The 13966-nt window shown below is 35.9% G+C and overlaps 1 protein-coding gene across 3 annotated transcripts in view; it reads right to left on the reverse strand.

The window, feature by feature from the left end:
* Window positions 1-13966, reverse strand: part of CAPN7 (calpain 7) — a 42274-nt gene that overhangs the window by 8806 nt on the left and 19502 nt on the right. For 2 of the 3 annotated variants that reach the window (XM_047099430.1, XM_047099431.1), the window contains exons 10-18: window positions 13502-13648; window positions 12135-12241; window positions 11117-11237; window positions 6446-6590; window positions 6222-6321; window positions 5761-5896; window positions 5148-5223; window positions 1261-1406; window positions 420-482 (exon numbers count right to left, since the gene is read on the reverse strand). In XM_047099430.1, the coding sequence (XP_046955386.1) occupies window positions 420-482; window positions 1261-1406; window positions 5148-5223; window positions 5761-5896; window positions 6222-6321; window positions 6446-6590; window positions 11117-11237; window positions 12135-12241; window positions 13502-13648 (1041 nt within the window). The remainder of the gene's footprint in view (window positions 1-419; window positions 483-1260; window positions 1407-5147; window positions 5224-5760; window positions 5897-6221; window positions 6322-6445; window positions 6591-11116; window positions 11238-12134; window positions 12242-13501; window positions 13649-13966) is intronic. The other variant, XM_047099432.1, reaches the window with a different exon arrangement.

Raw genomic sequence — 13966 nt, forward strand, 5'->3', positions numbered from 1 at the left:
CTATGCTATAAAGCTACGGTTATCAAAACAATCCCAAATATGTATGGTCAATTAACATTTGACAAGGGAGCCACGAATTCTCCCTCGAATCTTCCGCTACACATCTAGCACACCCTGCAAAACCAGTCTCAAATTCTACTTTAAAGGTTCGTCTACATGATGAACCCTTCCCTAATGACCAAAGTCTACATAATCTTCTTTCTTTGAACTTTAGTTCTTCCCACAGAATCACTGAATGTTGTTCACTGAAGATCTCGTATTCCAACCCAGACTGCAGGCTACTTACATTTCCCTTGTGTTACTGTCAAGTCCAGAATGTTTAATTGTTAAATGTGAAAGATAAAGTGAGAAAAGGAAAAAAAGGCAAGGGAATTCTAAGATTTTTCTGAGATTATGACCCAGAGAAAGAATTCTCTTACCTGTTTTGATAAGGTGTACGGTGAAGGAATCTTTGAAAAAGTAAAGCTGCAGGCTGAATATACCTAGATTGAAAAAAAAGTGATTGAAAAAAAGAAAAAAGTTTATTGTACTGATAAAGTGTATACTTATAAAAATACCAAAGTGATAAAAGAATATATTGGAAGGCTGAAAACTTAGTTGGCCTACATAAAAGCCATGATTCTGTACACAGCCTAGTTATCAAGTCAGGTTTAATGAACTGGGAACTGAACAGCTGGGGTTCTTGTCCTGGCTTTCTGTGTGTTTGACTCAGGACCATTTCGCTAGGCCTCAGTTTCTGCATCTGAAGAATAAAGGGGTAGAAGCAGTTCCCCAATGTCTCTAAAAATCTATTCAAACTGAGCTCCCTTACTGATGTATGGGAAAACAGCCTATGCAGAACAAAATTAAAATAACCTTCCCAGCTACATGATAACAGTATGTTTATAAGCAGTTGATTTCCTTTCACTAAGTTCAAAGTCGTGTTTTTTAACTCAATGAAAGTATTATAGAGGTTAAAGAAGTTTTTAACTGCTTGATCTGAAATAGAACTTATTAGTCCAACATACCACATTACCTTAGGACTAAATTATTATTCTGAAAACTAAAATGTTCACTCAAAATACATTACTTTTCAAAAGCATTACTCTCGTCAGGAAGCATAATTTAATTCTGAACTGATATACAGATAAACACCCAAATTTATAGAGGACAATCAATTTTCAGATATAAACTTCTTCTATAGCTAATCCCACTTATGAGGCCAAGCATATTATGTACTTTATATTATCGTGTTCTGTCACTGTATGTTGGTTTACTCACCCGGACAGTGTAATGGATTGTATTCTGTTTTTCATACTGAGAAACCACTAATGTAAAGGTATGGGTCCCAGGCGTGGTCAGCTTTATCTTAGTCAAATAATGAGGGCTGTTAATTCGAATGCCATCAATATATGGAGGTGGGTCACCTACAGAAAAGTAGGTTTATGCTTTAGTTTCTGTAGTTTTTAAATTTAAGTTTTATAATTCATGATACGAAAAAAATTAAATGGATGTACCCCCCCAACTGATTCAATCTTTAAAATATAATGCTACTAGAGAATTTAAATTTCAACTTAAAACTTTGTAATTAAACACTTTAAAACTTTAAATAATTTCTAATAAGTAAAAGGAATCTTTTGGAATACATTCAATGAGGTATAAAATAATCCCTAGTAAGCCTTATGTAGCATTTTTCTCTAACGGGATTTTAAAGTCAAGATTGGCTTTCCTTTGTTTTGTTTTGAGGAAATGTTTTAAGATGCAAAGAACTATATAAAAATATACTTCCCACCAACAGATATATTCCCCACCATTCATAACTGAATAACACTTTTTGTCATACTAGATTCTTTATAAAACAAAGTCCCTTTTAAACACCATCCTTAGTCCTATTCTGTTCCACTCTGATGGATTTAGTGGGCTTTTCAGACGCTCACACACACACATCCCTAAAAATGAATGAATGAGTGAATGTTATTTCTGTGGGCATATATCTAAAAAAAGGACAGCATAGGTCTTATTTTAAGCTTTCATTTTGCACTCAACATGTTTTTAAGATTCATATTGTTCTACACAGATACGGTTTATTCCTTTTAAAACTGCCTGCATGATTTTCCATTATACGAATGACTTATTTATACCCCCATCTAGTTATTCAGTCTGACAGATTATTTACAGTATTTTTCTATTACAAACAATGTTACCGAATATATTCTCTGATGTCTCCTCAATCAAGGCCAATGCAATAGAATCATTTCATGCATGTCAATTAGTACATGTCATTTAAAATCAATGCTATATCACTTAGCTTATTTAGGAACACTGAATATTTATAATGTAATCTATTGAAATAACTAACATTTTACTATCTATCTGTAACAGGCAAAGTCTCTAATGCTCACAGTGGTGTGATCTAGTGAAGAGAAAAAGGGCCTATCTGTGATCTTGGACAAGGTTTTTAACCTTTCTATGTCTCAGTTTACTCTTCTGTGAAATGAGAAACAATTTCAGAGTATTTTAAAAATTTTCTTCAGCGTGTTGTGATGAAAATAAAATTATAAACCAGAAAGTACTCTTTTCTGAAAAGGCAGTATCATTATATGTAAGAGGGAGCATTGTTTTAAAAAAAACAAAAAGAAGGGGTGCCTGGGTGGCGCAGTCGGTTAAGCGTCCAACTTCAGCCAGGTCACGATCTCGCGGTCCGGGAGTTCGAGCCCCGCGTCAGGCTCTGGGCTGATGGCTCAGAGCCTGGAGCATGTTTCCGATTCTGTGTCTCCCTCTCTCTCTGCCCCTCCCCCGTTCATGCTCTGTGTCTCTCTGTCCGAAAAATAAATAAACGTTGAAAAAAAAAAAACCTCTCTAAAAAAAAAAAAAAACAAAAAGAGAATCCAAATAAAAAGAGTAACAAAAATATTTTTGAAGGTCGAAAGCCTATATATAAACATCTTAATATCTTAATGCTACGAAAATATAGCCACAGTATTTGTTTTTTTGGTTGTATAGTGGCCAACATATGAATAGAAAATCTGGCTAGTTTAACTTTAATTCTTAGACATATTGCCTTGTCCATTCCAGGATATCTAGGGATATTGACTGATAGGAATCAGTGCCCGCCTCATGACCTTCACAGTGTAATGGGTACGAGTATCATTTTCCTCTGATTAAATAAGACTTAACAAAACCACTTTCCATCTCATCTCCCCCAGTAATGCCCATTTCTTTGCCCTTTTTAAAAGAACTGTCAATAATTGCTTCCTTACCTCCCAGCCTCTCCTCAATTCACTTCTAACTGGGCTTATAAGTCCACCTATCCACCAACTCTGTTCTTGTTAAGGTCAACAATGACTGCCAAGATGCTATGTCCATTTGTTTCTTCTCTAACCTAAATTTCCTGACCTCTAAAATAGCAACAGATGCAGTTGCTCATTCTTTCCCTCATGAAATATTCTCTCTCCTTGGGTCATGTGAAACCTTATTCTATTTCATCAGGTATTTTGTTCTAATTTTTTGCAGTAACCTTCCTCTGCTCAACTTTAAGATGTTTGAATCCCAGGGTCAGGTTCTGAGTGTTCATCTCTGTACCTACAACTCTCTCCATTGGTAGTGTATAGAGTCCTGTCTTCAAATGGCAGGACTTTATCCCAGAACTCTTCCCCCAAATCCAATTGCTTACTTAGTTTATACACTTGCATATCTAATAGATATCTTAAATGTAACAAAACCACAAAATTTACTTTTGATTTTACTCCAGAACAAAACTGGTCCCTCCCCACCCCCACCAACTCTTATCCATCTCAGTAAATGTTACAGCAGCTTTTTATGAATTAAGCCAAAAAACAGGAATCAGTCTTGATTCCTCTTTGCCCCCTACATCAACTCAAGTCCTGATAATCCTACTGAAACCCAAATCTGTCCACTCTTTCTCTACTAAGTTCAAACCACCATTATTTCTCATACAAAATCATGTAATTTGTTTCTCTGCTTCTATTTTTTTGCCCCCTCCAATATATTCTACAGAGAATGTTCTTTAAAAAAAAGTTTCTATCAAGTCATTTTCCTGATCAAGGCCCTCCAAAGATTTCCCAACACACTGAGAATGAAATCCAAATCCTTGTGGCTTACAGAACATCATGTGATCTGAGCCTGCATATCTTTCTGACTTCTTGATATCACACCACCCTTGGCCTACTGGTCTTTTTTCTGTTTCTTTTTCTCATTTCAGAGTCCTTGTATTTGTTCTTCCCTCTGCCTGTAATGCTTTTCCCTCGATTTCTTTACATGACTGATTCCTTTTTGTCATTTAGGGTTCCTCTTATCCTTTCCCAAAGAGGCCCTCCATGGCCACCTAACCAAAGCAACCAACCAGTCACTAACACATGACCCCATTTATCTCTTTACACACATATCACTATCTGGTATTTTTCTTATTATCTGTTTCTCCAACAAGAACATAAACTAACAGTTCCTATCATTTAATATGTGATAAACTTTTTTTAAAATGTGAAAGCAAAGTGGTTCCAATACAGCATGTTAAATGCCTCAGGAGTCCTGCAGAGGGAAAGATTCACTTTGCCTGGCAGAAAGGTTATCACAGAGAAGTAACATATAAGCTGGATATTAACCATGTTCATTACACAAACTAGGGTAAAAGGAAAAAAATGGGTAGAGGACAAGGAGGAGAGAGATCCTTAGGAGAAGAAACTGTATGAAAAGAGGGGAAACAAGGGCATGGTATGTTCAGGAGTAGCCAGTACCTCACTGAGGGTACTGTGAAAAGCTACAGCATGAGATAAAAGGTGACAGGAAGGTTAAGGTCTGAATATCAAAAGGCTTATAAACCATGCCAAAGAGCTTAGATTTTATCCAGGAGTTCAGGGAAAAACCACAGAATTTTTGATCAGAGAAAAAGATATTAGTTTTAGAAATAAAACTCTGACAGCAACATATAAGAATATAGGAATCCCAAATTCCTGAGGTCTCTAAATTAAAAACAAATCAAAACAAAACACAAAAGTAGTATAAATACCACCTTGTCTGTATGAGTGGTTTTTGTTAGTCTATCAGCATTATTATTTCTGCATATTATCTATGTAAAGTGTGTCATTTTAAATGTAATCAGGTAAATAAAATTTCAATTGTTTGTCTGAATGTTTGTCTACCAAACATACCTGGGTAATAAACTTTTTTCCCATCAGTCTTGTATACAACCATTGTGATAAATTCTCGATTATTGGCAAAATCATCCTAAAAGTACAAAAAATCCAATGTAGTTAGGAAAACGGGCTCACAATGCTCTTAAGTGGGAAGAAAATTCAAATTTTAAGAGCATTTAAGCTACTTAGTGCTATAAAAAATGTTCTCTGAATTAAATTCATTTCAAGGATGACTACACTGTATAAAGTAATACATTAAACAAGACTAAGGCTATTAAGATTATGGTAGTTTCCCTTTACAGAATCAGGCCTAATGATTTAACATCTCCAAACCCCCTTCAGAGTATTTTAATGTTAATACTCTTAAGACCTAAAGCATATATAATCAACCTCAAAACCCTCACTGAAAAGCATAAACTCCCATTTTTCTTCAAAGATGATTTCTGAACAAGATTGTAAGTATATAAATTTCCTTAGAGGAAAACATTTACCTAATACTACACTATTTTCAAGCCACTTACATAAATGAAACAGGCTGGTGATCAAATTACATATCTTGTTCACATTGGTCTAATTACATTTTTTAAAGTTTCTGTATGGGATAGATATATAAGGAAGGGATCAGTACCTTGTCTGTTATGTGTCTGCTGAGCAAAACCCAAACTGCAGCGCCCCCTTGTGGACACTGCACCTCCAGTTTGTACTGGGGATTGTTAGCCAGGCTATAGGCATCTTTCACAGGTCCTTGCTTAGCATCCCAAGTACTAAAAGATAAAGTCAACAAAGAAAGTAGTAATTAATTTCTCTTTGAGCTAAAGTAGAACACTATTTTTAAAAGCTTTGTGTCTCTAATACAACTAAGTTATCAGGATTTTTGTTTTATTGTTTAAAAATTTTTTGGCATAACTGAGAAATACATAAACAAAATAACTAATTACGTGGCAGTCATCTGTGGGCATGGCAAAAAGAATGCTGGTCTTCATAAATGATATAATATATATATAACTTAATCCTTCATAAATGAATCCTTATATATGAAAAAAGTAGAGACTACCATAAAGCATATTCTGAAATGTGCAAAAAAGTTACCTGTGAATACATGTTGATTCTTTAAAAAGACCTGGATTCCAACTCAAATAAATCACATCATAATACTGGCAGAGATCATCCCATGAAATCCAAAATATTCCTGAAAATTAGATGTCTGTTAATCCATAAAATATCTTAATGATAAATGACTTGAATAAATACCTTTCATATTATGAAACCGTGTTATTTAAAGATCAAATGGTATTAAAATTAAAGATACTTACCATTGTCTATTTTCTGAGCTGTTCGAGGATCAAAGTTTAAATATTTTTGTAACTCTGGGGTCCAGTTTTTTACATCATTTTCACTGTATCTTCCTTTCCAACGTAAATGACTCCAAGGATTTTTCAGTTGGATAAATCGCAGCCCCTATTAATAAAAAAGCAGGAGATAAAGTTGCAGAAGAGTTTTACCCTATTTTTAATTAATTATATTTGAACACTTTTCCTCCCAAATCAACTTGAAATATTCTTTAATCAACACTTTCACTAGGTCACACATCTGATCAAAAACTGTAAATGGCTACCTATTCCTGAGGGCTATGTTGTCCGTATGGTAGTCACTAACCACAGGTGATAATTAAAATTTTTTAAAATTTAAAAATCAGCTCCTTAGTCACACAAGCCACATTCCAAGTGTTCAAGGACCACGTGCAGCTAGCAGTTAATGCGCAGCCCAGATACACGATATTTCTATCACGGTAGGAGGTTCTTTTGCATGGTGCTGCCTTAGAGCATCAAGACTTTCCCATCCTTTCAAAGCCTACTCTGCTCTGGCCCCACTTTATTTTCCAGTATTCATACCCCATGTATCTTTGGCTCTAACTTAGTCTTTCCTCTCAAAATTCCCACAAATAATCCTTATTCAGTTTTACCTCGAAAGGGATTTACCATGCTGTCTCCCTTCCCCAGAAGGCCCTTTCTGATCCCTTGTGACCACCCTCCCTTCAGATCCTGTCAGGTCCTCCTTAGCTTTTTCCTCCACTGACCCTCTCTCAGTGCAGACTGAAGCAGTGAAGAGGAAAAGAACATGGACTCTGGAGTCAGAATGAAATGGGACCGAACACCAGCTCTATCAGTTTTATGGGCCTTGGGTGGGGATTATTTACTCTCTGAGCATTTGTTTATTCACACGTAAAATAAAAATTACAATGTTTCCTAGAACACTCTTGTGAAGATTAAATGAAGTAATGTATGCAAAATATTTAGCAATCAGTTTTCTTCTTCTTTTTTTTTTTTTTTTTTTTCTATTTTTCAACGTTTATTTATTTTTGGGACAGAGAGAGACAGAGCATGAACGGGGGAGGGGCAGAGAGAGAGGGAGACACAGAATCAGAAACAGGCTCCAGGCTCCGAGCCATCAGCCCAGAGCCCGACGCGGGGCTCGAACTCCCGGACCGCGAGATCGTGACCTGGCTGAAGTCGGACGCTTAACCGACTGCGCCACCCAGGCGCCCCCAGTTTTCTTCTTTTAATTAATTACTACCTTTTCTTTAAACATTTTAGTGCTAACACTCCGTATTACTTTAGTTTAAAACAAATAAGTTCCCATTGTATCTTGCTTCCTACTTGTGCAAATGTACCAGCCTTGACTCCCCAGTGAGATTGTACACTCCCTGAAATGGTAACACTATTGTCCTTTTCAAAAGTCTTCACTGAGCTTATAAAACCGAGCGTTAAGGTTATGGTAAGTGCTCAACAAATACTGGGTATGTCTACAGAACTGATTACATGGACTCAGAAAATCCAAAGAGCTTGTAAATCCAGAAGGGTATTTGTCTTATTTCAGGCAGTCAAATTAGGAAATCGTATTAATTTTCTAATGAAGTCATAAACTGTTTGGGGGATGTTTTTGAAAAACACATTCCTCTCCTATTTTTAAATGTGGCAAATCATAGCCTGGGATAGATGTGATTTCTAGACATAAGACTCATTCCTCTCAGGAATCTTCAAATTCCTTTTCTCAGTGTTTTCTTACCACTTGTCCACTCTTGCCCCTGCCACACAGATATTTAACTCTAATTTACTACTATTTTTTTCATTAAACCTAGTTCTACATAAACGGGAAACGTGCCTTATTTCAGAACTCTATCACTTTAAGTTTTTGAGAGAGAGCGCGTGAGTGCACAAGTGGGGGGAGGGCCAGAGCGAGGAAGAGCGAGAATCCCAAGCAGTACCCAAGCGCTACCAGTGCAGAGCTGGACCTAGCGCTCAATCCCGTAAACCAGGAGATCATGACCCAAGCTGGAAATCAAGAGTCAGACGTTCAACGGAGCCACAAGTGCCCCAGAAGTCTAACACTTCTTTAAAAGGGAATATAAAAGAGAGGAAATTGCTGCTAAGCTTTTATGGGGCAGGTCTGAGCAATCACTGACATTCAAGGACACTAAGATATAGCTGTAGATTTTGTTTGAATAGAGAGCCTACAAGTCAGAGGCCCTGAATAGGGGAAGAAATGTTAGACTAAAAAAGGATCTGGATCTGGTTTATGATGAAACGTCCCATTTTCAAAGTTATTTCCACGTGGCAGCAAATGCAACGTCGTGGATGGATTCAGAAATCCCTTGGTGAGACTTGCTGCACTTAGAGACAGCAGCCTGAGACCGAGATGTATCTTCATAGTAGACTATGGAATATCACCTTAAGGAGCAGACAAAAAAAATGACCCAAAGGACTGCTGAGACTAAAGTCTTAGATCTTAGAAAAGATCTTAGAAAACTCAAGCTGGTTAGAGACAAACAAAAAGGATAACATTTTCACACAAGTTGTTAATAAAATCTTATTTAATGAAGAAACTCACAAATGATAGAAGATTGGCAGTAGCTTTAGTTTAAGATTAGGTCTACCTGCACAACAGAGGTTCTAGAAATTAATGCCTCAGGGAGAGAAATATTTTTGGAAATATTTTTTTGTAAGTTTATTTTGAGAGAGAGAGAGAGAGAGAAGGAGGGAGAACACGAGTAGGGTAGGGGCAGAGAGAGAGGGAGAGAGAATTTCAAGCAGGCTCCGCGCTGTCAGCATGGAGCCCAATGCAGGGCTCAAGTTCAAGGTCATGAGATTGCGACCTGAGCCGAGATTAAAAGTTGGACGCTTAACCGACTGAGCCACCCAGGCACCCCTGGAAATATTTTCAAATACAAGTCAGAACTAAGGAATGATCTCAAAATACAGACAGCAAAAATAACATGAAAATGATGAACCCAGGAAACTCACCAAATGTATAACCAATCAAAGATACTAGAGAAAACCCCTAAAAATTTTAACACATGAAGAAGCCTTTAGATAAAGATCAACACTGACTACAAAGAGTTCATGTAAGCAAAAGGAGAGCAGGGTCAACTCCACAAGGTGAGATGTCTGCTCAAGCTGGGTAATACCGTTTTTGATCAGGGATTTGCACAGAATTAAGATATGACCATAAAGCACACATATGAACAGAGTGAAGAAACCTGTCTTGGGGCCACAGTTTACTCCATCTACACAGGCTCTAAAATGCCTTAATCTCTACGAAATAACTGCCATGTGAAACTGATACTATGTGAATAATGCTTCTGATTTTTTAAAAAGGCTATTATTTGAAATTCTTTACTGACATTCAGCAAATTTTTAAATATTTTGTTTTCAGGTCAAACCATAGATGCCTATTTCTCTCATAAGCATGTTATCTGTCTAGTTTCCTCTGAACAATCAGAAAAATAGCCTTGTAAAAGATATAATCTTCACAGAAAATTTCCTCAAATTCAAGATTAAACTTCCATATTGACTTTCATTATCTAAATTTAATTATCTTACTATTACCTCACTACTGATCACCTATCAGGATGTTTTAACAATAAAATAACATACACATAGTACTAAATAATAGCAACTGTTATTCCTAATGTTTTGACTGATGTTTGTGGAAAATCACATTTCTAAAACACAAAGCTCTCAACTTATTCAATTTCATATATTTTTAATTTTTTTGCTTTAAGTCATCAAATTTTATGCTACTTTTAAAGGAATACATAATTCTACACCGTATGGTTAGGGATACACGAGTGGCTGATTTAGAAAGCCTTGAGACTATAAAGACTTGAAAAACAATGTTGCAGCAGGTCCCTATTGCCTTCATAATTCATATAATTGCATATAATTGCCTGTGTCATCTAAGAAGATCAATCTAATAAATACACAGTGGAACACTGTCATTACTGATTGATAACTACTTCCTTCTGTAAGTTGAAACAGGGGAAGTGGAACACATGGCTAGTTAAACTTTCTAGTGACTGCATAGCTCAGGTACTATATAACATCAGGGAAAATGAATCCTCCTGTAATCTTTGTATTTTCTAATCCGTAGAACAGACCTATTTTTCAGTTGAAAATAACTAATCGATAACCTGAGAAGTAATGAAGTCAACCATTCCAACACCAGAGCACAGGGCCAGGGTCTGAAATATGTGAGGGCAACTAGGAAGAGAAACATTTGCAAAACCAATGGCATGTTTCTTATTCACAGGCACTCTCTTATTTTCTGTCCTTTCACAAATATTTACTGAAATCTACCATGCTCTACAGCCTAACACTATGACTGACCCTAACGCCAGAGTATAGCCCGGAACCTTGAGGGCTGTGTATTTATCTCAACCCTTTACTTTTATGAACAATAAAAAGAGGCATACAGCATGTCTGTTTTGTCATCAGTATCTGTCCTTGTCATTACATTTCCCATCTTTTGATTTCATAATTTCCAATGGTGAGGTCAAATTATTTAATGGAACATAGGTGGAATGATTTTTAAAACTTCATCCAAACCTTGACTTGTCAGTATTCAAAAGTCTATTATACTATTAGGGATCCTTGCAATGTCTTACTATTAAGTAAGAAAAAGGAGGAAAAAATGTAAAGCAAAACCTTGAACTCTCTAATATCCAAAACAGCATATGCGTGTGTGGGAACCAGACCCCACTTCTCTCCTTCAGCTTCCGTCATCATTCCAGTTGATGCAGTGATGAGGACGTCCCCTTTGTGAAATCTGGAATGACCCCGACAGAGAAATAATTAAAGAAAACATTTCTGTAACCTCAGATCACACTATCTTTCCTTTAGTCTCAAGGTTTACATGAAAATTTCCGCAAATTTGAAATCTTTTCTAAAATGGGCTATTCCCGACACCCTTCAAAGAACAGGAAGCACATTTGTATTTCACAATGTAGCAGATAAATTATCATACTGCCCCACTCTCCTCCAGTTTTAGTCAATTATTAGGCAGAAACTTATCAGTGAAGGAAAGTAAATGCTAAGTTTTCAAATGATTTACAAATAAAGTTGAAGATGTGAAATACATTTTGTGAGATCTTTGAAGTTTTCTAGTTTAACTAATGAATGTGTACTGTATAGACAATTTTCCAGTCCTTACATGTGGATCATTCTTTTAAGGCTTAAGCTACCTTCCTCTTTATATTCTCAGACTTCTCTTTTTCCACCTTCCCTCAAATTGTAGGTACTTAGGAAGTACAAAACAAGTTGTCCATATGACATATTCCAGATTCAAATGTTTTGGGATTATTTATAATCTGGATTAATTGTAACCATCAGTGAGGATAACTGAGGGCTAGCCGTAGCAAGTACATAAAGTGAACTCTATTTTAGAAACACAATTTCCCGGGGTGCCTAGCTGGCTCAGTTGGTGGAGCATGCGACTCCTGATCTCAGGGTTGTTGAGTTCGAGCCCCATGCTGGGTGTAGAGATTACTTAAACCAAAAACAAAATAAATAAAATCACAATTTCTCTAAGTAATTAATAATGTTTCCTCTGCAATATCTCTTCTATAAATAAGGCATAAAGTTTTAAAACAGACTCTTTACCAAAAAACGGGGGGGGGGGGGGAAGGGAGGGAGAGAGAGAGAGAGAGAATATGAGTATGTTTACCTTTGATAAAGCATTCTGAAAGAATTATCCTTACTGAAAGTTTGGCTATCTGAATGCATAGCGATCCTTTCTGGTATCCACCCGGTCAGTGCATGAAGATCAATATTCTGTAACATAAACACATTTTCAGGAGTGTCTATGTTGTTGCCAGACTCTTAAATCCCACTAATTTGATATAATGATTTCGATAGAATAAATCAGAGGGTAGTAAGCTGTTTTCTACCACTAATAAATTTCTTGTTTAACTCAAATTCCTACTTGGATTTAAGCACAAATTTATCTATTCCTTATAATCTCTGTTGCTTTCCCTGAATGCAAGAATTATTTTACTGGTAAGTATGATGAAAACTCAAAACATGTAACAGGAAAAAGCTGCTTTAATAATGATGGTGACTGTCATTCACCATTTAGTACTCACTAAAGTGACTCACTTGTGAGTCACTTTCCTAATGATTTACATATATTCTCATTTTCTAGGCTATGCTGGGTAAATTAAAAGGCACTGAATTGGAAAGCTAAACTGAAAATATTTGAAGGACAGAACAATTGAGCATGCAGGCTGAGAAAAAATTTTAACATCCTATTTCATTTACCTATCACCTATACATTCTCCGCCTAACATTATAAGAACCAGAGAGTGAAGGAGGCCTGTACCAGGCAGGGAAACTAACCAGCTATGAACAATGGATGATTTGCATACATTATTTCATTTAGTCTTTACAATTCTGCGAGGTGGGTGTTATCCTCATATTTTAGACAAGCAAAGAGGCTAAGAATGCTTAAATACCGTTTCTAAGGCTCCAGGCTGGTTAGTGCCATAATTCAAAGTTATACTAATATGACTAATCTAAGCCCAGTTTACCTCATACAACTAAAGGACACTGGCACACACCTTGTTTTATAGGCTAAGTAGTGTTAGGATTGGGAAAAATTAAGAAACAAGAAACTCCTTGAATGTGAATTTATAAAATATATATATATATATATATATATATATGTATGTATGTATATATATATATATGTATGTGTATATATATATATATATATATATGTATATATACGTAAGGATGACAATATGACACATCCTTTGATCTGAAGAGACTTCTTTGGAAAGGTACACTGTATCTAACCGGTCTTGTATCCCAACAGGACAGGAGACATACATTGTAAGCTTCCCTGAATACTGAGTCTTTACAACGCTCTATCCTTGTAAAAGAAAATAAGTACTTCCTTAATAGGGGAATTGGATCAGCATTTTTCAGGAGTTAATATTGTTTTATTTTCCTTTAAACAAACATACCCTCCATAATCTCTCAAAATAGTCATACTGGATAGTATAAGTCTGTCTGGATCATCCTGTTACTTACTGAATTGGATCCTGGGAAATCATATCCTCCCATGACCTTCATATATGCTTTCTCTATGAGAGAAACCCATAATTCACTTTTGTTGTTAGAATAAGAACAGAGCAATTCTCCCTTATGATCAACAGGTAACTGATCATCAATTATCACCTGGAGAAAGAGAACATTAATTTCCTTAGGTGGTACAAAATATCTTAAAATCCTTCCTATCAAGGAAAAAAATACCTTTCATACAGATGAAACAAAGCACAATATGACTATTATAAAGATCATGATAGTTTCAGATTTCTAGAATCTGGTCAATTATAAAATGTTATACATATATGTCTTTATTCAATTTTACAGGCTAATCTCCCTATCAGGTGGTACCTTTGAGCCAACTGGTTAAATGGATCTACCATCAAAATTATTACAGATTCTAGAAATGTACATTATATCTAAAATAATTACAAAAGGGCTTCACTATTA

Source organism: Lynx rufus, unplaced genomic scaffold (assembly GCF_022079265.1).
Source record: "Lynx rufus isolate CCGP_SWC_20201006 ecotype Redwood Valley unplaced genomic scaffold, mLynRuf1.p SCAF_5, whole genome shotgun sequence".
Classification (NCBI taxonomy): domain Eukaryota; kingdom Metazoa; phylum Chordata; class Mammalia; order Carnivora; family Felidae; genus Lynx; species Lynx rufus.